The 25,253-nt window shown below is 29.7% G+C and overlaps 1 protein-coding gene across 3 annotated transcripts in view; it reads left to right on the forward strand.

The window, feature by feature from the left end:
• Positions 1-179: 179 nt before the first annotated feature.
• Ocrl (Oculocerebrorenal syndrome of Lowe) overlaps positions 180-25,253 on the forward strand; it is a 115,652-nt gene continuing 90,578 nt past the window's right edge. For all 3 annotated transcript variants that reach the window (XM_075360974.1, XM_075360976.1, XM_075360975.1), the window contains exons 1-3: positions 180-315; positions 3,436-3,522; positions 8,454-8,634. In XM_075360974.1, coding sequence (XP_075217089.1) covers positions 3,457-3,522; positions 8,454-8,634 — 247 coding nt within the window. In that variant the 5' untranslated portion in view covers positions 180-315; positions 3,436-3,456. The remainder of the gene's footprint in view (positions 316-3,435; positions 3,523-8,453; positions 8,635-25,253) is intronic.

Below are 25,253 nucleotides of genomic sequence, written 5' to 3' on the forward strand. Positions count from 1 at the left end.
TTTTTTTTTTTTTTAATCCGGCAATTAGATGTTATAACAATTTATAAGAAACAGAATCTACTGTTCAATAAACTTTTGCAGTCTCCAGGTTTCTAAGTCGAAGTGTAGTACTCTACTGAAATATTTTCTGTTTAAGGAATGAATTATTTAAATTTCAAGTTTGCTCGCCTGATTTCTTTCCGGAGTAATCTGGAGCATTAAATTATTGTCAGCTGTATGTATTTTGGGAATGTTTATTGTTTTTGTGGGGGAATTTAGTTTGTTTGAACAAGAAAAATTTGTGATAGATGTCATTACAGTGATTCAGTTTTGCTGGTAAGATGTATGGGTGTTCAATTGTATTTGATAAGTGATGTGTTTCTTTGATTATCACGTAAGGTTAGAAGTTTTGTGTGGAGTCAGTTCACTGGTAAATGTGTATTGAGAATTACGTATATGGAGTAGTAAAATATATCTTTTATGTTGCTATATTTATTGTGTGTAATGCTACATTCCTGAGCTCGTATTTTAAAAAATTATATTCAGAATTTGTTTAGCTTTTTTTTTGGTAAATTGTATATTTGCAGTATTTATTATTTTCTTCGGAGATTAAACATTTAATTAACTACATACAAAAAAAGATTATATTTCTTGTTTGAGAAAGATACCTGTAGGAATATTTTGTATTATGTTATAGATACCAAATTTAACTATATAGGTAACAATATAATTAAAAGTTGGGTTAGTATTTTACTAGTTATTTAGCAGAATTCTTTGATAAATATGTTTTAAAATTGGTAAAAAAAATGTTTTAGCAGTTCTTAAATGTATGGAAGTTCACTCGGTTCTTGTCACTTAGTTAATATTTGTTGATTAAATAAATCCATTTTCTGTTAATCTTAAATTCCACCCCATCATTGTGGGTATTGTTCATTTTCACTGTAACATAGCTCAATCACTCTTAACTTTGATAATGTCTGAAACTGTTTCAAATAATTGATTATAAAATGTTAATTTTGTTGTAAGTTTAAAGATCATTACTTTATAAACATAACATATAAATGTAACATCATTACTTTATAAAGTAATATTTATTTATTGTAATTATATGTTCAAATTATTTAAATGCGTTATATCTTATAATTCAATACTACAGTTGTGAATAATTGCAAATATGCTTAATATTAATTTTAACTAATCTGAAAATGTGTATATGGTTTGTATGGTTCACATAAATACATTTTTTTCAAATTTTAATTAAATTGTGGTCTGGGTGTATCTAATATTGAATTAAGTGTAAAATAATTATGTTGTGAATTTATAAGAAAAATAGTTGTGTGATTAAGCAGTTCCATTCATCTTCATTTTTGATGCTATGGTTTAACCACTGTATAGAACTTGTATGTTGTTTTGATGTAACTCTGTTGTTCTTATAAATAAGAGATGCTGAATATATAAAGCTAAGGGATGGAAGACATTTTTATCTCTGTAATATTGATTTTAAATTCATCACTTATTGTTATTAAAATTGAATGGTGATCTGAATATCTTGATACATAAACTACTGATTGTTGATTTACTAAAGTATCTACCAGGTGCCACTAGTTTTTATTCTTTCCTTGTTTTATAATAAAAATATTTAGAAACATAATCATTTTTTGAAATAGTTTTGCATTGTTTGTTAATATCAGTTACCGATCTACAATGTTCAAGACAGCATATTTTGAACCATAGCAGCTTGTTTACAACAGGCTAGCTCTTAGAAGGACATGATATGCTGAAAAGGCAAATAAGTGTAGATAATATATTGTAAAAACAATACATATTATTGTTTCACAAAGATTCTAAACAATTTTATCGGTACAGTTTTTGCATTCATAATTAAAAAAAAAATCATGTTAAAAAAGACTGCAGTAAAAGAAAAAATAGTGTTTATACCGTCCCCGGATATTAAAATTATAAGTACATTAAGTAAAAATCGCTTTAAAAATTTAGTGGTAATACAGACTTACGTTCAAAGTAAGTTTAACAAATTATAGTCACAAGAAATTAACAGTAAATCAAATTTATATTTTAGCAGGCTTCAACACTAATTCATAGAAATTACATAAAAAATAAATTGTAAATAAATCTGAATAGCAAACTTACTCCATTAACTGTTTATAAAAAAAAAAGATTAAAAATCTAACAAATCACTTACAACACATTATTCAGTACAGTATACTCGGTAAATAGGGTTTGGTAAATATTTAAAAATTATGTTCTGCATATTGTTAACTAGAAATTGCATCTAGAAACTAGTTTTGGATACAAGTAAACTGCTTTTTTGACTAAGGTATAAATTAATTTATTGATTATTCTTTAAAACTATAGTCGTTTTTTGTTGTTGAAATATAAAAAAATTCAGGCTAACTTCTTTTGCATTTCATGTATGGTAAACTTGATTTTTAACAAAAAAATAACAGAAAGCAGTTATTGTTCATACTATTCAAAAATAAATTTTCTACTAATATAGTACTTTTCAAAATATGTCAATTAAGCCAATAAATTGCAAGAACAATAAATAAGGAATTTTTTCTTTTTAAAATGTCTTCTTTCCCATTAACCAGCATTATATATTTAAATAAAATATACTTTTGGTTGTTAAATTCTTTTGTATTTTGTTATTCAGTGTTTTTTATTAGATGTTTCATTTTATTACAAATAAATTGAATTCTCTCTCAAGTGATTAACCAAAAAGAGAGACAGAAAAATAGACATAATTTCTTCAAATAGAAAAAAATTGAAATTAATTGTGGTATCACTTTTTTCCGAAGGATTACAAATTTATAATATGTGTAGTCTTTTTAAATAAGCTAATAATTAAGGTATGAAAATTATAATGAGTTTAAAGTGTGTGATTAAAACATGGACCATGATCAAAAAAGGCAAGAATAGAGACCTCTAAACGTGGTGTTATTGGAAAATGTTGAAAATTAAGTGATATAGATAACATCATTTTATCTGTTTTAATGCAAATCTGAGAAAAATTACTATTTGTTAAATTCGTGAAGACAAATTAGGCTGGTGGGACTGCACGCAGATTTTAGTGATGTAAGCAAGTTTAAAAAATAGTAAACTTGTATAGAAAGACAAAGGTCAGAATACATAAAGTTAAAGTTATAGACTGTTAAAAAAGTGTTTTAAATTTTAAAAAACCAGCACTTAATACCAGTCTGGAGACTGGTAAATTTTTTAAATACATAGAATAAGTTAACTAAACTTAACCAAGGTTGGTATAATTGTTTTATGAAATATTTTTTTATTCAGTTTATTTTGACTTCCTTAAAGTCTGTAAACATTTTGGCAATCTATTGTTTTTTCGTGTAAACTATATGTTAAGGTTAAATCTGTGAACTTAAAAAAGTTTATTTTTAAAACTTTATATTTATAATGATTTTATTGATCTATTTTTAGGTAGAGGGAAATTAATACAGCATGGCCAGTCAGGAGTTGCTGCCACTAGTCCAAGCTAAATTAAATGTAGGAGAAAATGTTGCTTCAGTATCCTTTTATTTCAGTATAATTAATTAACTGAATATTTGTATTTAACATAAAATAATTCTAAGACATGTTTTAGAAATAATCTATGTATTAATAACATAAAAATACTGGATCATTGATTTACTTTTTTTTCATTCATAGGGTTCAGGTTCTATTTCATAATCAGTGGTTAATGAACTTTCAGAAACCTTTTCCACCCTGATCTAAATTGTAATTCACTTTGTGATCCATGTTCTTCATTTCACCCATTTGCTTCTGTGTGAATTTTTTTCTAGGCATTCTTTTTCAGGTGTTTTTTTCTTATCACTTGCTTGAATGCATTACTCTCTTCTCACCCCGTATTTCAATACCACAGCATTCTTCTCTATTACTTAGGGTCATAGATGGGAGAACAAAACGGTGAGAACCTTTTCTTTTCAAGTTCCTGCAGTTCTTACGTTTCCTTCTGTTATTATTGCTACTAATTTTACATTAAGCATATTGTTCCAGAATTATTTAAATTTTTTATATACAGGATCCCGATTTCAGTGTGATAGAACTACTATTTGGTCATTTGATTTGTAATTCATAATATTTGTAGGTTGATTTTATTAGTTTGTGTGATATCATCAATGATATTGTGTATGAGCATAGTGTTTCTTAACCTAAAAATCATATAAAAAAAGTTGATCATAAATTTAACTGTTAATTTTTGAATTCCAGTTGTTATTCTCTTCTCTGAACCATGTTTATGAATCGTACCTCGTTTGGATGTTCCCAAGTACCATCTTGTTTTGTAAAATAGGAGTTTTCTATGAGTGCCTTATCACCTTCTTAAATGGTTTTTTTCTGAACATTGGGGTCATTATATTCCAATATACATATAAAACCCACCGGGTTGGTCTAGTGGTGAACGCATCTTACCAAATCAGCTGATTTGGAAGTCGAGAGTTCCAGCATTCAAGTCAAGTCAGTTATTTTTACACGGATTTGAATACTAGATTGTGGATACTGGTGTTCTTAGGTGGTTGGGTTTCAATTAACACCGCATCTCAGGAATGGTCGAACTGAGACTGTACAAGACTACACTTGATTTACATTCATACATATCATCCTCATTCATCCTCTGAAGTATTATCTGAAAGGTAATTACCGGAGGCTAAACAGAAAAAAAAGAATATACGTATAAATCAGTCATTGTTTGCAATAATATTTTGCATCAGGATCCTGAATGAGAATCTGAATTGCAGAGCTCAGACTAACCTCTTATTTTATTTTCATTTGAAATGTTTTATAAAGTGCAGTGGTAACCAATCACTTTCTATTGATACAGAAAATTACAGATTGATACATTTTCTCTAATCTTCTGTAATTCAGGACATAATTGTGAAGTGTATAGATCCCATCAGTAGTATATAGGTAGCTGTGCTGTTCCCACTGGTGTTGAAAGAAAGTCCCCAGAATTTTCTTAGAAGGTTCAAGGAAACTGTGAGATACCTTGATCAGAACATCACAAAGTAAAACAACTAATTTATTAAAAAGAGAAGTGGGCTATGTTCATTCGATATTAATAGAATATAATAATTGATTTTATGATTTAATTGTATGAAATAATAGCGAAACAAATACAAGGTGTATCTATTAAATACAAGACTCTTATTTTATCTCATACAGAAGGTAGTGGGAACTGATTATGAGTTCTTTGACATAAGTCTAAACCTGCATGACAAAACTCAACACTCTTGGCTGTTCAGTTGATTGGGTATTAATGTAGTAGGTGATTTATCACTGTAGTTAGTTATTCTTAGATGGCGCCACTGAAACACTATATTGAAATAAGAAAATAAATAAATAAAATTATAAATGTAATCTAACCAAACTTAACCTATGCTTGCTTTGTTTGCTAACCTTTGCTAGTCAAGGTTAGCGAGTGTAAGTTAAGTTTGGTTAGATTATAATTTTATTTATTTATTTTCTTATTTCAATATAGTGTTTCAGTGCGCCATCTAAGAACTAACTAATTGACTACAGCAGTAGACCGCCTGATATATTAATACTATTGATTGTTGCATTGTTTTAGTACATTTATGTACCTGTACAATTCTAAGTTCAAAAGTTAAACAAAGTATCGATTTGAAGTTTTTTGTAAAATTTAATATTTGTGTTTAATTAGTATTATTTAATAACTCATTAACACTGTAATGATGATTTTTCTACATACGTTTTTTAATTTAATTAAAATTTGTTTGAAATTTTGATAATGGCAGATTGTTTATTTAAAAAGGGAATGGAACCCTAAGGCCCTTTCTTATTGGTTGTTGCATTATATGCTGTGTAATACTTATGAAGTATTATTTATTGAATCAAATGGTCTTACAATTTATCACCTAATATTGATATTTGTAATTGTTCTACAGTTGTAAGTTTCTTATATCTCCCAAGTGAGTGCCATTTTGTTGTCATTCCAGTCAGCCTCTTCACTTGCAGAGCACTATCAGAATGCAGGTTAATTTCTAGAATTAGTACACATTTGAGGTCACATTGACCTTAATTTCCTTGACGTCAGTAAGGTTCTACACTATGTAAATTTTATAGAATTATGTAATCTGCTGTTTATTTTAAATCTGTGTTGTATTAATTTTATTTGTATTGTTGCATAATAGTAGATGGCTAATTTTTATTGTATTTCTATTTTAGTTAATAATAATGCATAATATAATTATGAAAATGCTATAAACAATTTTTTGGGATCATTGTTAGGTCTGTTTCATTCATTCAAATGTAACTGTTTCCTGATATCAGTGACCATGATATAATGAATTTATCTTTGTGGAATTGGGAATTTTAGGGTTTTTTCCATTACTATCATTCTATCAAGTTGGCCAGCTAGATGACTAACCCAACATTTGTTGGATTTGATGGTCAACATTTTGGTTTTCCTGAGTTTGGCAAGAATTTGGCTTTTTTTATCTTCGTATCATCTTTGTTCATGTAATTTTTAAAAATTAATTGTTTTCACTTACTTTTCTTGAGCACTTTTGCAGTGATATTTTCCAGAAAATATTTTTGTAAAAAATGTTAAAAATTAAAGGGATGTGTGTTTATTATCTTAGTTATTGAAGGTAAAATCTGAAAGCGCTTAACAAAGTAAATGAAAACGTAGTGAGTGGAGGCAGTTATCTTAACAAAATAATTATATTTTGCTGCTAGTATGCAATTTGCTATATGTATATATGCTTAGTCATTTGTGTACAAAAAGGTAATTTGTTAAGTGTTTAATTCTTTTTTAATTATTAAAACTTCCAATCATTTTTGTTGAGTGGGCGAGGAGTTGGATTTTCTTGTTAAAATTTTAGTGGTTCTAAAAATTAAGTAAAACTGTAAGGTTAAGTAAAAGTTATAGGTTCTTTGTTTCTTTTCTTTACGGTTAACAAAAAATGTTAACATTAACATGCCATATATGTAATTTTTTAATTCTTACTCTGGCATTAGCTGCTGTATAAAGTCATATCCTAATGGAAGCTGCATTCAGTGTTAGTCAGTTTAGAAAGGACTATTTTAGATTAAAAGAAACAAGATTCTGTTGTTATCTTGGAAACTTCATTATATTAGCGATTCTTATATGTCATTTGTATCACTTTTATTTTGAGTTAAAATATCTAGAGTAAAAACAGGTATAATTAATATTATTAAGTTCCTAATTATGTACTTAAAATAAATTACACACACAGGATTGATAAATATTTTTTGTATCTGTTGACTCCTGAAGTAATAAAACATTATTTACAGTGTACTTTACCGTATTTCATTTAAAATATAAGCCAATACTTTTAATTGAATTATTAATGATGTACATTTTTCATCATTATTTTATGATTTCTAATCGCACTTTTACTGTGGTTTTTGAGGTTTTGGTGGTTTTGATTATTTTATGACTGAAGCTTGACAATCTGGCCTTAGTTAGAATTTTCTGAAGAATACAGTTTTTAATTATTTTTTCTTAATTCTAGTATCAGTGTAAAGCTAATGGCATTTTAAATTAGTAATTTTAACCAGGTAATACAAGTAATTGACTATATGTATAAGCGAGCGCATGTGTGTATAGCATTTATTTAGAATTCAAACAAAAAGCTAGTTAGGATTATAATAGTACTAAAGAGAGTTTTATTCATATTGTTCCTTTTTAGAAGGGAACATTTTATATAAGTCAAGGAAAATTGCTTGAAGAAGTGTGTTCAACACAAATCTCCTATTAACAAATGTTGTTAATAGGAGTTACACTTTACAGGTAGTTTGTTATACATTATGTGAATTAATAGAAAAAGATGATCTTTTATTTTTTAGGCTTATCACTTGGTATGCACGGAATGAAAGTTTTTTCTAATCACTAGTGGATAGATTGCCAATTTTTCCTTTTTCAATGGCATAAAATGCTATTGTCATCCATTAATGACAACAGCATGCAGTGAAACCTATGTTTAACTTTTCTGCAATCTACAGGAAGTGTTTTATTAAACGTCTCTTTGGTCATTGGTGCCATACCTTCTTTTCACCCCCTTTGGTTTACAGGATTGTACTCTCTTTTGAGATGTTGTAGATGTTCTGGAAGCATAAGTTTCAAGACATTATATTTATATCCACCCAGGATCCAAATCATTATATTTTTATACTTTTATACATACATAACACTGTTATAGTGTCAGTAGAAAAACTGTATAATTTTAGTAATATTACAATATTGATGCCATTGTAGATTCAGATTATATTTGTGACTTGCAGTTTTAGCGTAAACCTAGGATGGCAAGCTGAGTCCACTTTTAAGACTGCTTTATTAGAGTTACATTGTTTATTTTAGTGGTAACATTATACATCGTTTATCTGTGTTTATTGTTTCATCAGTATTGTTAATTTCACTTTTCTGTTGAGTCAAACTTAACTATTTTGTTAATCAGATTCATGAAGCTAGTTTAATGCAAGGTTGGGTACGTACATCTCGAATTCTAGCACTAGTTGAAAAAGATGGAAATTATGGATTGTTTATATTGTTAACTTCACATGTACCACCTCAAACTGTAACTGATTTGACAATTGACAGGGTTCTTGCCATAGATACTGACTTTCGATGTGATATTGGTGAGTACATTTTAAATATTATTATTATTGTCTGATGTATTTACTACAATCATTTGTCTTTTTTGTGCATGTTTTACCTTCTATCATTTTCTATAAATATCCTAATTTTTTTCATTTTTTTAATAAAAAAGGTTGTTTTGATTTCTCTACCACACTAAGTTGTCCATGTTGCCATACATATTATAAAAAATATAAAAATGGTTTTTCTTTTCAGATGTTTAGCATAATTAATATTCTTATTTATAAAGATATTGCTGTTTTCTAATTATTTTATTTACTATGGCATAATATTGAGTATAGTAATATTCTGCTCCAAATTTCTTGTCATAAATTATCGTAAATATAGTTAGTTAATTTTATATCAGAGACTGATGTAGTAAACTCCTTACTGTACTTTTAAATTGTGTTACTAAGTTTCCTAAAAAACACATGCTCATGAATCTGTGATCCCTGCATAAGTAGTAAACTTGAAGGAAAAACAAAGTGAAAAATTCATTTTTATAAAAAAATGTTATAATTTACATAAAGCCTTAACAGAAATCTCAGTGTTATGTTTAGATAAAAACAAAAAAGTTATTTGCTCATAACTTATAAAGTTACATATATATGCTTAGTCAATTGTTAACAAAAAGGTAATTTGTTTGTGTGTTTAATTCTTTTTTAATTATTAAAACTTCCAATCATTTTTGCTGAGTGGGCGAGGAGTTGGATTTGTTGTTAAAAATGTGTTAGTGGTTCTAAAAATTAAGTAAAACTGTAAGATTTATGTGTTTTTTCTTTCTTTATGGTTAACAAAAAATGTTAACATTAACATACCAAATATATAATTTTTTAATTCTTACTCTGGCATTAGCTGATGTATAAAGTCATATCCTAATGGAAGCTGCATTCAGTGTTACTCAGTTTAGAAAGGACTATTTTAGATGAAAAGAAACAAGATTCTGCTGTTATCTAGGAAACTTCATCATATTAGCGATTCTTATATGTCATTTGTATTATTTAATTTGTATCACTTATAATTAGGTAATTGAAACTTAAGACGTGTAAGCGGAACTTAATTTTAAATAAATATCAGATTGTATATGAAATACAATTATTGATACGAGTATGCGTTACTGAAAAGTATGGAGCTTAAATTTTGAAAAAAAAGAGCAATTATGTCTTGAACAGAAAATGGATAAATTTATTGTTGCCGAATGACTTCGACGGCATGTAATTCGTAACCTTGTAGTGGCCCTGGAAAGGGCTGATTTTTGCATTAGCTCTGAAAAGAGCTGTTGGTTCTGGAAGATGGGCTCCGGTGAAGTCAAGGAGTTCTGGCTCATCCATTGAAATCCAACTGGACTTTCCCTTAGCGGCAATTGGGTCCCCACTACAGTGTGGCCCCCAGAGCCCCGCAATGTCAGGTCGGCATCGGTTGTCTTTCACCGGCACAGCCAAGGCGGTTCTTCCCTAACAATCCCATGCTGGGCTGGCTACTGCTGCTGAGTCTGCTGGCCAGGGCGATTGAAGCCTGGTGAGCCGGAGTTGGAGCGGGAATGTATAGCATCTGCATCCAGCGGCGGGCTGGCCAGGCCTGCTGCTGTTGGCATTCGCCGGGAGGTCCCACATTGAACCAGCCAGGGGACTTCTTCTTGGTCTTCTCCAGGTGATGGTCGATGATGAATTGCAATTTCAGTCTTGTGCACACTCTTTTATTAGAGCGTAAGAGTGGTGGGCTGCAGCGCCGCTATGGTGGGAGATCTGCGCAGTGGGAGTGATCCTTGTATCAGCGCGTCTGTATATTGCATCCGTTTGCATCTGAGTTGCTATATTGTTCGCCCACTTATATTAAATTAGGCATATATGTGGTAACATTATAAAGGATAAATTTTTAATTTAAAATAAAAATAAATGCAGATTTATAATTACTTAAAAGTTTATGAGTATTTTCTTGCTCTTTTCTGCAAGTAGAACAGATAACATAAGTAGAATAAAATAAAATTATAAAATGATATGCGCGTGTTACTTAAATATCACTTGATCAGGTACCAAAGTAAACATTTTGTTTAATAGAATAAAGAATTTTAAGTATCTGAATTTTAAATGATTAATTTTTTATTGTTATATTGAAGATTTTAAAATTAAATACTTTTATTATGTTAAAGCATTCGTATTATTTTATCACCGGTTAATCTGTTAAAATATTAAGAAGAAAAGAATAATTGAATTTGCCAGTCAGTTATATGGTATTCACATTTTACAAAAGTGCTACGTTATAATTGTTATTTGGTTAAATTAAATATTTTAAAACATTTACTAGATGAAATTTCATACTTGTTTTAAGATCAATAATTCTGCTACAGTGATTATATGCACAATTATCAATGAATGATATTATGGTTTATTAATGTAATGTGTATCAAGGTTACTTTGACACATCTTGGTAACAGTTTTTTTAATAAAGACCGATAAAAATAATAGAACAAAAATGTTATCCGATTTTTGAAAAGCACTTATATGATCTTTGAATAATACATATGTTGAATATTCTTATGTAAATTGATGATGTTTAACGATGTTATATCAAGTTGCTTGTGGTTAAAAAAAGTGGTGTGTAGTAGATTCTATTTTTCCTAAACTGAAAAACAAAATTTAGAATTATGAAGTATCAAATAAAAGTTCTTGAGGATCTAAAAAATAAATTATTGTACGATTCTTTTGTATCTTTTTGCTGTTTTTTTGTACCTTGAACTTGCTCCTTTAGAGGCATTTATACTTGTTTAAGGAACTTAAACGTTTCTTTTGTAGGAGTGGAGAAAAGGCTCTTAAATATAGACTAATTAACTGAGTTAAGCAAAGCAAGGATAATTTTGTACTTCCTAGACCCTAGGAGTGTTTTTGTAGATTTCACTTATATGACACCAAAGGTTTATCATTTTTTGCCAAGTTGTGTGAAAGATAGTTTAGGTTTAAATCCATTCAGAATTTCTCATAAGCGTTGGCTCATTCAGAATGAAAATTTTGAGTTCTTTTATGATGAAAGTGTGACTAAAATTGAGAAATTATCCTACGGAAGCATAAAGCTTATGGTTTTGTGAATCACCTTTTTACTTGTAATGACAAAATGAATGATTTTCTCTCTCTTTAATATTTTTATCATTTTTAGTAATTATTAAATAGCTACTCAGCCACTTCTGACCTCATTAATACATCTTTAATATTCTTCAATGGTTTAATTATAAATTGATGGTAATTCCTAAAACAGGACTCTTGTCCTCAAGGAGTACCTAATTTTCCAAACTATTATTAAATCACAAAAATTATTATTTCATAATAAATTATTGAATCACATTTTTAAATTAGAAAACCATAATTACTCTTGTGAGCTTATTGTAGTTCAGTTAGAACTTATGAGTACAAACTGTTGTAGGTCAACAGAAGTATTTATATCATTCATAAGCTATGTCTAATTTGTAACTCTGTGGTATATTGTAAATGATATTGTATTGTTTGACTTAAAAAGTGTATTCTTAGTTTGGAAAATAAATTATTATTATTCTGTAACATTATTTATTAAAAAAAGTTACAAAATTTTTATCAAAATAATAAAGAAAATATTGGAAAAAAAAATTTTGAAATTAAATTAGTCTGCAGAAAAGTGTGAAGACCTAATGCAGTGAGCAAAACAAGATTGTTTTATCTTGAACTTTAGGCAGTTTGTGACACAGTTACAATCAAACACATTTTACAGTTTTTATTAAAAAAATTTCATTAAGGTTCGTTCCTAGGCTGATAAACAAATGTATAACAATTTTTCATAAAAATTTTTATTTCAGAATGGTGAGAGCTATTTTGTTTGATAGGATGGAGAAATGTGTTGTACTGTAGGGACTTTTATATCATTAAGCCACCTCATGATCTCTTGATACAATCTACTCCTGACATAACCCATTTTTCAGTCTGTCTCGTGGTAGCTACACATTAGATACTTTACCCTTTACAATTTACTTACAATTAAATCTAATTTTTGTCATTAAGACTTCTCCATTTACTGTATTGAATGTGACTTTTGCAGTATATTATTAAATACTTAATTTTATGTTGTTTAAAATATAATTCTTATTTTGTGTTGTTTTCATCTCTAAATCCTTTTTCCAAAAGCATATTAAAAAATACAAAAGAAACCTGGTAACATAATAGAAACCTCATTGTTAAGCCATATTTCAGGGAACATCCCTGTAATGTGTTCTTATAATGTTTATAATACAGTAAGATTATTTTTTGGCTCTGGCCAAACCTTCCACAATCTTTTAAATTTAAATTCCATTTTGAACCTCATTTTAATATTCATTTTATTAACTCAATTTTGTGTAGGGCTAAGATTGTTAGATTCAGTACAAAATGAGCAAGATCCACCTTTGAAAAAATTAACATTTTAAATCATGTTATTTAAAATGTATTTATCTGTCACTTCTGTTCTCTTAGGACAATAACTACTCTTAGGAGTAATTATTCTTTGGTTAGTTTAATTTCCTTTACCCTGAGGCCACACTGAGTTGTAACTTTTCAAACATTTAATTCGTTTTTTAATTTTATTAGAAATAAAATGCAGTTTGAATGAACAATAGTCCAGTTTAGAAATATTTTTTATGACAAAATGTTATTTTTTTAAATAGTTTTAAAAATTAAGAAAAAATTATAACAGAAATGTGTAATCTTGGGAACAAATTTAGGCACAAGAATTTGTAATTGAAGAATTTCATTTCATTTTATCACTCATAATGTGTTTAAAATGCAGCAGTTATATAACATCAAATTACAAAAAAATAAGAAAACTTTAGTCATACAATCTGTGCAAATGAATTATTCTAGTTACTTTAACCTGATTTTAATAACTGATGTAATATCACTTGAAACGTATAATTGACTCTTGTAGTTGTAGTGATACTGGAATAGATATAGTAATGTTTACTGATATCTGATATTGCTTTTAAATGTCGTATTTATTTTCATTTATTGTGATAGAAAGATAATCTGGAAAGCAATCTAGAGCAATGGGATAGTTCATTTTTATTGGTTGGGAGTTTTTCAAAAGATGCTCAGGCTTTCAAGTGTTAACAGACAGACATTTAATTTTTGCGTTATATAAATTTATTATAATTAAAACTCAAAAATGGCTCCAGCAATTTTTATGGAACCAGCACTTTGTTTAACTTAATCTAATTTAAATAATGTGCAGGCAGATATGCCCAATATTTTCTCAGAGTGGTTTTATCTCTCTCTTCATAAGAAGGTTTTTTAAAAATATTTTTTTAGGCTAAATGTTAGAGAAGAATGTAATAAAAATTTAGACCATGAGAATTTTTATAACTTTAAAAAGGTTTTAATTTTTTATGGTGTTTGTGCTCTTATCTTAGTTGAAATATTCTTTATTATGTTTTTTATATTCAGAAGGATTTTTTTTAGAAACACCTCTGATAACAAAATTGAAGGTCCATGATGGACAACACCTAATGTGCATTAAGGTTATCTAAAAAAGATGTTTAATGGGATTCTATTTCTATTTTGTTGAAAGATTTCTGTTTTTGTTATATGTGATTGAGTGGGGTTAAAAATATTTAACCCTCATAGGTTTTGAATGTTTCAGTCAACTTATTTTCATTTGCTACTTCAATTTTGTACTTCTTATACTGAAATTATGTTTTATCAGATGTTACATTCTATCTTTTCTATATATATATATATATATATTAAAAAAAGAGAAAAAATAAAAAAAATTCTTATAAAAACCTGATATGTATTTTTTCCATCTGTAATTACAAAGAGAGACAACATTGTACAACTCTTATTAGAACCTGATTGTATTAAGAACATGGTCTTTTGTTTTTATTTGTTAAACGTTCTGTACTCTAACTATTTCATGCCGATGAACCAACTGGTTGGAGAGTGCTGTTCTAGCATCACTATATTTACAAACAGCAGAACTAAGAGTAAATTTATATTGTTTTTGTCATAAGAGTGTGCAGCACTTGTAAATGAGAACACTTGGCCGTGATTCACTAAAACACTTTTTTGGTGAAAAAAAGATCACTTTTTTCATGAATATTTTTTTCATGAATCTGCACTTGAAATGGAAAAATATATACTACCTTTTTGATAATAAAATTTTAGTAAAATGAAGGAGTTTTCATCAGTTTTACTGAGATATTAATTTATATTATTTATTATGTATTTTTTTATTATATTTTATTTTTAAAGTTATTTTTATATTATATTGGATTAATTAGAATGTTTGATTAATAATGCAGGTCACCTTTTAGTATTTGATTGTATCTGATAAAGAAAGTAAACAAAAAGTGCAGTTAATTTGATGCCTTTGAAAAGTTTAGATTGTAGAATGAAAAAAAATACTCTTTTGTGAAGATATTCTTTTATGGAAAGAAGTCAATATAACTTTTTTATGTTACAAGATACCAAGTGAAACGGACCAGGTTTTTTGTTTTTAGATACAATTTCCATATTTGCGATGTAGAAAAAAGTGCCAAAGTGTTATGTAATTAAATGATCAATTGACATAATCTTGAGATTAAGTGGTTAAATAATTGTGTAAAGGTGATTTTAAGCTTAAGCCATATTATGCTAGTTGACTGGGTATAGGAGTATTTTAGTGTATAAAATATTAACTGTATGTAGGCTTACACGTTTGTGTTGTAAAAGTTAGAAAAGGAAACTGTTTTTCATGTTATAAAATAGTAGTTTTTCAAAGGTTTTTTTCATTCAAACTAATTTTAGTTTTAAGAATTTTGTATCTTAGATAAAATGTGTTAAATTTAAACAAAAATATAAAAAAGATATAACCGAAAAAGTTCTTCATATTTATATTTTGAAAATAGGCCTTATGAAGAAATTTAAAAAAATTGTTTTTTTGAGTAAATTTGTATTTGAATTTTAACCATTAAAAAATTATATTTTAAAATATTTGTAAGTACTATAGAACTACTGTATTTATCCAGAATTTTGTGTATCATTGTTATGGTATTATCTCATATCTGTTAAAGATAACACTCATGTTGTGTATTTTAAAACTTATTGATTTCATTTTAAAAAATCAGAAAATAAAATATAAGCTTTCAATTTTACAGAAGTATAGGTCGTACACAGCGACCTTAAACCCGCTTAGATACGATGGTGCGTTCTAAGCGGGGTTTTTTGTATTTAAAAAAAAACAAATATTTTACTTCTTTTTTTTAAAATAATAATTGCCAAACTGGATATAAAAACTTGAATTTTGAAATTTTGTTAACCACATTTGTACAGCGATCCCGAAAACGTAATTTACCGGTTACTATTACTGTTTTAAATTATCCGAAAATATATTTTTTTTTTACAATTTTTGTTAATTTTTATTCCACTAAAAATTAGCCATTGTTAATGTAGAATTTACAATAACTTTATACATATTAAATTTTTCTGTTTTCTTTTTAAATTCGCAAAAAAATTTAATATAATATCCGTGACAGTTTCATATGTTATTAACAATGTGTAGTTTTACAAATTTTCTCGGGAAGTAACTGTTGGAAAAAGGAAATAAGATAAAATGACTGTATAGGTTTCAGCGTTTTAATTATTTTTCAGTCTAAGCTATTTTAACCATGATCAACTAGTACAATAATTTCGATTTTTATATTGGTCACACTGTAAGTGTTGTGAAATGGCGTTGTACGTAAGGTTAATTCTTACAATATCAGTTAAACTTTTTTAAGTCGAATTTTTTGTAGTTGTCTTCTCTGGAAGTCGAAGTTTTCTGTGATTACCTTGTTATGACCGCAGTATGACTATATTGATATTTCGCGATATCTAATCTTGAAGTATTATTTGTTAGAATTTTATGTATTGCAAATCGATTAAAGTTTTTGTTGCTTGGTAGCATTTTAAATTGCTGCTTTCCTGTTTAGAGTATAGTTCAAAACAGTTGTATTTAGTTATGAATTAATTTTTTTTTATTTAAGAATTGAAAATAGTGTGTTGTTTACGAAAACCTGTTAGACTAAAGTTATTAATTTATTTTGTGTCAGTATTTTCGTTAATCATGTATGATCTGCTTATCATTTACGATTAACATAGTAAATTGTGTTTACGCGAATAAGTACCGTTAATGATGTTTTTCTAAACTGTGTGAATACATTTATGCATTATTACAGTTATTTTACGCTGTGGTTTAGTGGAAAATGACAACAGAAAAAAGAAAATTGAAAACTCTTCCATTACATGAAAAAGTGAGGCTGATTAAGGAGGTTGATAAAGGTTTAAAGAAAAAAAAAGAAATTGCCCGAGAGTTTGGAATTCCAGCAAACACACTGTCTACAATTTATAAAAATCGTGATACAATTTTAAAAAATTGTCAAGTTTCGCGTAATTCAGAAGCTAAAAGACTTAAACCCATCAAGTATCCGCTTTTAGAAAAAACTGTTTTAGAATGGTTAAAAAAAACCAGAGATCTTAAATTTCCCGTTTCTGGACCTATTTTACGGGAGGTGGCCGAGTATTTTGCCAAACAGTTAGGTTGTAAGGATTTTAAATCTAGTGTAGGATGGCTAGATAAATTTCGACAAAGGCATAGTATAGTTTACAAATCAGTTCATGGCGGTTCTGCAAGTTTGAGTCTCTTGGAGGAAAATGAGGCATGGATTAAAAACAACATTAACCACATTTTGATGGAATATAATGAATGTGATATTTTTAATGCACATGAAACTGGTTTGTTTTTTAAATGCCTTCCTGAACAAACTTTAACACTTAAAGGGGAATCGTGCCATGGGGGCAACTACAGTGATGACAGACTTACTGTTTTGTTAGGTGCTAACATGTGCGGAACAGAAAAATTATTGCCGCTAGTAATAGGGAAGCATAAAAAACCTAAATGTTTTTCTAATGTCAAATCTCTTCCAGTACAATATGAAAGTAATAGAAAGGCTTGGATTAATAGTGAAATCTTTGAAAATTGGCTAGCTCAGCTTGATAAACAGTTTAATTCTGAAAACAGGAAGATTGTTTTATTTATTGATAAATCTCCTGCCCACTCAAATATTCCATCACAAAATCTGAAAGCCATAAAAGTTATATTTTTCCCTCCTGATGTGGCTTCAGTGCTTCAACCTATGGGTCAAGGAATCATGCAGAATTTTAAAATACTTTATAGAATGAGAATCATTAGAAAACTTTTAAGTATGATTAGTTGTAAAGTAAATTTAGAAGTGAATTTACTTGATAGTGTTAGAGAAATTCATAAAGCTTGGATGGATGTCAATACTGAAACAATATGCCGGTGTTTCAGCGATGCTGGGTTTAAGAAGCGTATTGCAGGTCGGGAAACAACTACTAAGGGTTTACTTCTGGAATTGACTAATGAAAGAGATATCAATGACTGGAATATGATCAAGAAAAATTTAAACTTTTCTGATGACATCACTTTTCAGGAATATGCATTAGTTGATGATTATGTTGTAGTAGGAGAGAACCAAACAGGTTCAGAAGCTATACAGTCAATTGAAAGAAAAAATGATGGTGTAAATAGTCCAGAATTGGAGGAGGAATTAGATGATGCAGCACCATTGCCAACTCTTCAAGAAGCTACTGCTGCCTTGGATGTACTACGCAGATTTGTAGAATCACAGGAAAATGTACCTTCTTCTGTTTTTAAGACTTTAGTGGATGTTGAAAATTGGTTATCCATGGAACGTCAACAGTCTCATGAATGTACTGTTTCTGATTAGCTATTTTCTCTTGTTAGGTAAATAGTATAGTCTGTTTTATAATAAATTCCAGTCTTATTGTGTGGTATTTCAACATTAATAATTGTTTTAAGTTTTCTGCTAGTCAGTTTATTTTTACACTTATGATGTTAAGAGTTAGAGAATATTAACTGACATTATGTAAAAAAAAAATAATTCTAAATGTTAACATGACTGAAATGTCTGTAAAAATTCTTACAGTTGGTAAATTTGTGATTGGCAGAATCTTTTACTTAAAGATAGTTTTATATATTTTCTGTTGATTCTTAAGTTTTGTGATTGTGATGCTGTTTGTTGTCATCTGAATCTGTATCTATTTGCTTGTGGAGGTATGTAAAAAGTGTTATTATTTTTTTTTAATACTACTGCTTAATATAAAATGATTTTAAATTAAATATTGGTTAACATTTTTATCACTGATTATATTTGAAGCAATTTACTTTCTCCATTAATTAATACAAACTACAACATGACGTGTAATTATGTTTCTACAATGGATGTAACTGAAAGACCAACATCTTTATGGCTGATTACTTCCATTGTCCTTATGTTTTCACGTAACAACTTTAATATTTTTATTACTGCTCTCTTATAACTTGAATGTGGTGTTATTATAATTATTTAATTAAATAGATGAAGGATAACCTCAACTATTATTTAGCAACAACTACCAAGCTACAGTATGCATCTGTGCTTAAGTCCTAAAGCCATAAAGTAATATAATTTTTGTATTAATAATTTGACATTAATCCATAATCATAATAATAAATGGGTGTTTAGGCCTGTGTCAAAAGCACTTCAGCACTTGGTTATTTTTATTTTTACATTATACATTCTGTTTCATGACTATTGTGCTGTATGGAATTCATATTAGATTGTTTGCAGCAGCTGATAGTCAGTTAATTGCTGCAAAACAAATGTAATATAAATTCCATTAGAGATAGGTATATTTACTTCTTAACTATGCTGTTTTTATATTTACAACTCATAAAATTGTCCTCTACTTACTCTATAATGATGTGTGCTTCAGGTCAATCAATCTGCAGTAACTTATAGAGAACCTATAAGAATTGTTTAAGATGCTTAAACAATTATTTGGTTCTAATTAACACATCCTAACCTGGTGAGGTGAATAAATATAGGTTTGTTTTTTCGTTTTCTTTAGAGTTGTGTGATGTAGAAGTTTTGCAATGAACGTTTACTAGGTCTGTATATCTCAGTAGTATACCCGTAGTAACAATTCATGAAGGTTGTCTGAAAAGTTTTGAGCCTAACAGAAAGATATATTTTTTCTGTCAAATGTAGCCTTATTTTTCATCAAAGTCTCCTTTCAAGTCGATGATACACTTCCCACCAATGCTTTAACTTTTTTAACCCTTCCAAATAGTAGCTGGCATCTTTTTCTGCAAAATAGGCATTTACGTATGCGATAACCTCCTCGTCCAATGAAGATCTCTTTCCTCCAAGCAAAACTTTAAAGTTAGGAAACAAGAAAAAGTCGCTTTGGGGCCTGATCTAGTGAATACAATGGGTGGTCAACCAATTCAAAGTGCAGTTCATGAAGTTTAGCTATGGTGATCGTCAAAGAGTGAGCAGATGCATTATCCTGATGGAAAAGCACTTTCTTCTTCTTCAAAAGTGATCATTTTTTGCAATTTCTGCATTCACCTTGTCAAGTAATGATGAGTAATACTGTCCCATTGCTGTTTTACCTTTTTGAAGATAATTGATAAACAAAATCACCTTCCAGGCCGAGGAACCACCTTTCTCTTTTTCGGAGCAGTTTCACCCTTTTCAGTCCAGTGTTTTGACTGTTGTTTCATCTCAGGAGTGTAGTGGTGGATCGACATTTCATCTACAGTTATGAATCGACACAACTGACTCACGTTGCTGAAACTGCTCCAGCAGGGCCTTGGAAATGTTTATTTGAATGTGATTTTGGTCCAAACTGAGAAAACGCACCACCCAACGCTATAGAGCTGAATAGCTATAAACACTGAATAGCTTATGCTTATCCAATTTTTCAGTTAATATATGACAAGCACATTCTTTCAATATGCCCTTAGCCTCTGTAATCTCTCTATCCTTAATTCATCGGTTGTCCAGTACCATTTGGTGAGCTTTTTCGATGACATTAGTGGTGGTTGCAGTTTTTGGCCGTCCCAAATGATCATCATCAACCAAGCTGGTATGACCGACCATGTTTAAATTCAGCTGGCCATCATTTCATGGTGGCAAATGATGGGATAGAGTCTTTGTAAACAGCGTCTAACTCGGTTTTAATTTGTGTAGGCATATTACACTTCAATTGCAAGTATTTAATCATGGTACGATATTCAATTTTTTTCCATTTTCACAAAGACACTCACAATGACTTACTCAAACGATTGTCAAACAACAACTGAGCATCCAAAATGGCTGAAATTTTAGTGAGTACCTTTCAATGCATGCGTGAATCATTCCCTAACTTTTGTTGACGCATGCTGCCATTTTCATGTTGAGGTTCAAAATGTTTCAGACAACCCTTGTCTACTTACTACACTAATTACACCTACTTACTACTAATTCCATTTATATGTTAGCTTATTCATTTGTATTTCATAAACACAGCATTCTTCTTGTTTCTGGAGCTGAAAATAAGCTCTGTAACAAACTTTCTAAACTTGATGTTCTTTGGCCCCTTCAGCTGGTGAGTTTGACCAGCTGAAGCTTAAATTTAAAACTGAGGAGGTTGATCGATGGGAGCGCCTGCCCGGTAATGTTTAAAGTTGTTGCCTACTCTAAGAAAACTTGGATGGGAAACTCTTGAATATGAAGAGGGACTCCTTATGAATTCATAAATGCCCTTAACCTGAGGTCGTACACACTCAGAGCCAGGGTCGCATGTGGACGGGCTGAGCTCAGAATTAATATGAAATGCAGAAATTGCGATGATACATCATTGGATATTCTGGGCCATGTTTTGGGCAACTGCATGAATAATAAAGCAAAATATATTAAGTGACACAATGAAATAAAACAAATTCTCATCGATGGATTGACTTCCTAGGAGGGGACTGTGGTAGCTGTGGAACAAACGTTTTGCAGCCCCACTGACCCTGATATCACCAGGAGCGGAGATCACCTGAGGCCGGTTATCATTGTGAAAAATGTTTCCAGTTTCTTTGTGGTCAATGTAAGCGTGCAGTTTGAGTAGGATTGCTCCATGCAGCTGCAGAAGAGAAAATTGTAAAATACCATCCTATCCTTGAAGCATCCAGAGTTCCCAACTACCAAGGCAAAAGATGCGACGTTATTCTGTGTCAGCAACTGAGGAGCGTTCCTGGACTTTACTGCTTAACATTTGCAAATGCCGGGGATTTATTCTTCAGCCCTAGTGAAAATGATTGCTCATCACCCTAAGGTCTTCAGTGGAGATCAGACTCTGCCATTTGGAGGCTGATAGTGGCGATTCAAAATTCATTTTCTTATATGAATTTAAATTCCCTTTCTAGTATTAAGTAGTATTGATGAAGGTCAACTAGATTGCTTAATCCATTGTGAATTTTACTGCTTATGTGGGAAGTTATAAAGTCTCTCTAACATGGCCCTATGGGCTGCAATTTAAGGACTCGCCGCCCCTTTGTTTTAAGTTCATTTAATTGACAATGCAAAATTTACAGCTGTGAGCTAGCTCCCCGACTCTGTGAGTATCCTAGTAAGAAGAACCCCTCCAGTACTAATTTAGTCTGTTCTAATCTTAGACCAACAATAATGAAACAAAATTCTTTAAAATGAATCGTACACAAGTTGCTGCTCCTATAATTAATACCTATCTATTAATAAATGTTACTTTTTAATATAAACAAATTCACACATAGTATGTGTTGTAATGTAAAAATAGATAATTGATTTTTGGTATAAGATTTAAATGTTATTATCTAAACATTTTCTGTGTAAAAGTGTGCGTGCTGTGGCTTTTGTTTCATTATATATAGAAATTTTATCTTGTTAGTTTTTAAATTTATTATACCTATCAATTTACCTTATTAATTGAATTATATTTGAGGTATACATTATGATATTTCAAAATTATGTGGAAAAGTAATTCAATTATGCATGTGAAGCACGTTGTATGATTACACGTTGCATGCAAGTTTATTAGGTTGTATGATTTTCACTATTTAGACCTTTATAATTCAATATTTTGTTAATTTATTATATCTTCACTTGTCAAGGTTCAGCAGAATAATTGCAAAATGCACAATGTTAATCAAATACTAAGTTGATAATACCAAGTTTAAGTACTTATATAATAATATTTTTCATTGAATAACATCTGTAAGTTTTAAGTAGATTTCATAAGAAAGTTACCTATTGTGTAATGAGTACCATGATTTGACTTTTGAAAATTTTGACATATCTTCGCGTTCCACATCCCCCAGACACCAAAACCACCGTAAGTCCAAAAATTACGGCAGTTATCGTGTTCACTTTCTTGTGGATCGCTGCCGTAATTTTGCACCAATCACTTTTAAATTGACACAGAATGTAACGATAAAAAATCACGGTAGAGTTCGTTAATGGGGAACATCGGACCAATGGGGAAAAACAAAATATTGATACAACTTAATTATTAAGTAAAATATTAAATTTGTTTAAAGTTCTTACTCTTCTTTGGATAAGGACCTATAACTTATATCTAAGTAAAGATTTTTGATAACCCCAACCATTAGTGCAGGGGGTGGAAAAATGGGGTTTCGAAGACAAAAAACATCATACCTCCTTTAATAGGCACAGTATCGAATCGGTTTAAAGTGGTTGTTAGTCCTGTAAACATAACCTAAAAATTTTGTTTGAAACGAGTTTGATATGATCAATCCTTACGGCAAGGGATGACCAAAACAAAAAAAAAATCCATTTTGGCATGCCTGAACGCACAGAGGTAGATTTCAACGGTGCTAAATAGGGGATAAAAAAATGTCCACTTTAAAGTTAAGAAAAACTTCAAATTTACTCAGTATCACAATGATTGCATGTGAAAAAAATTTCACATGTTTAGCAAACAACAAGTCCGATCTTACAATTCCAGCAACATTTTGGTCATCTCTTGTTGTAAGGGTTGGTCATTACAAAAATTGTTTCAGACAAAAGTTTTAGGTAATGTTTAGAGGATTAATGACCACTTTAAACTGATTCGATACTGTGCCTATTAAGGGAGGTATAATTTTTTTCTCTTAAAAATTCCATTTTTTTCCACCCCCTGGACTAGTGATTGGTGATATAAAAAAACTTTACTTAGATAAGTTTAAGGTCCTTATCCAAAGAATAGTAGGAACTTTAAATGAATTCGATATTTTACTTAATAAGAAAGTTATAGTGATATTTTGTTTTGGCCATCTCTTGCCATTAGGGTTGGCCATATCAAAAATTGTTTCAGTCAAAAGTTTTAGGTAATGTTTAGAGGATTAATGAATGACCTCTAAACATAAGGGCCAAGGGATGGAATAAATGGGGTTTCAAGGACAAAAATTTCATATCTCCCTTAATAGGCACAGGATTGAATCCGTTTAAAGTGGTTATTAGTCCTCAAAATATTACCTGAAAATTTGGTCTGAAACAATTTTTGATATGACCAACCATTACGACAAGGGATGACCAAAATATTGTTGGAATTTTAAGAAGATGCTGAACATATGAAACCATTGTTGTATTAAGTGAATTTGAAGTGAACAGATTTATACTGCGTATATTTTAATTTTTGCAAGTGAGAATATTTTATTACTAAGAAGTGTGATTGTGTTATCCTTGTTTAATGTGAAAGTGTGTAAATATGCCTGGACTTAAGAAGAAAGGTTATTCAAACAAGGTAGGGGGATCTAATGTAAGTTGTAATTCTTAATGTGGGTAATGTAGGCCTGTTGTACTTTAAAATCATCTTCTTAACATTTCTGTTGTTACATTTATACATGTATTTAAATAAAACTTTCTGAAAACATTGTCTTTTTTTTATCAATACAAAGAGACAAACCTAGAATCTCCCACTAATCCTCAAATATGTGTGATGCCAAGCAGTTCAGGAAAAATCATTAAGAAGTCTTGATAAATTTAGCGATAGCATGTGGTTTAATGAGAAAACATAGTATCCGTAAAAATGGAAAGTAATGCTTCATATGAGCTCGTACAATCAAAGTTCATGTATCCCTGTTTTGCCCTGGTGAAATCTACCTTTGCCTTCCAGCATGCCGAAGGAGTTTTTTTTATGGCATTACTAGAAGATTTTTATTATTTATGACAATTACATTTTTTAAATTTGTTTTCATAGTAGATCATATAATATATTGCATTAAAAATTAATAACGATTGTAGTAGTATGTACATTACGTGAATTTAATTTACAATGTGTGTGATAAAATATTTGCATATGACACAGGATGGATCTGGCATGCAATTTTTTTATTATTGTTTTAGATTGTCTTTCAGCATAGACTGTATTTATCAAAACAGTGTTTACATCATAGCACTCTGAATGAAAATCAACCCATAATTGGTTGTAAGTAATTGAAAATAGACTTACTACACATTGAGGTAACACAGGTGTAGATGTAACCACAGAATTTGACTAGCCTCATAGTCTATACAGACTTTCTATAGCCTGATAGTTGTAGCCAGATTCCTGGCGCTCTTTTGTACAAGATCAGGGAAACAAAGACCAATGGGGTGTTGTCTATAAAGTACTTGGTCGTAAGCGGAAGAAAGACCTGTCAATTCTCTTGACCTAGGATGGAATTATTATAGACAAAGATCGTGTCCTCACTCTTCTGGTAAACGATCTGCTTCCAGATGATACTGAGGTTGGTGAAACCT

This window comes from Lycorma delicatula, chromosome 3 (assembly GCF_047948215.1).
Source record: "Lycorma delicatula isolate Av1 chromosome 3, ASM4794821v1, whole genome shotgun sequence".
NCBI lineage: Eukaryota > Metazoa > Arthropoda > Insecta > Hemiptera > Fulgoridae > Lycorma > Lycorma delicatula.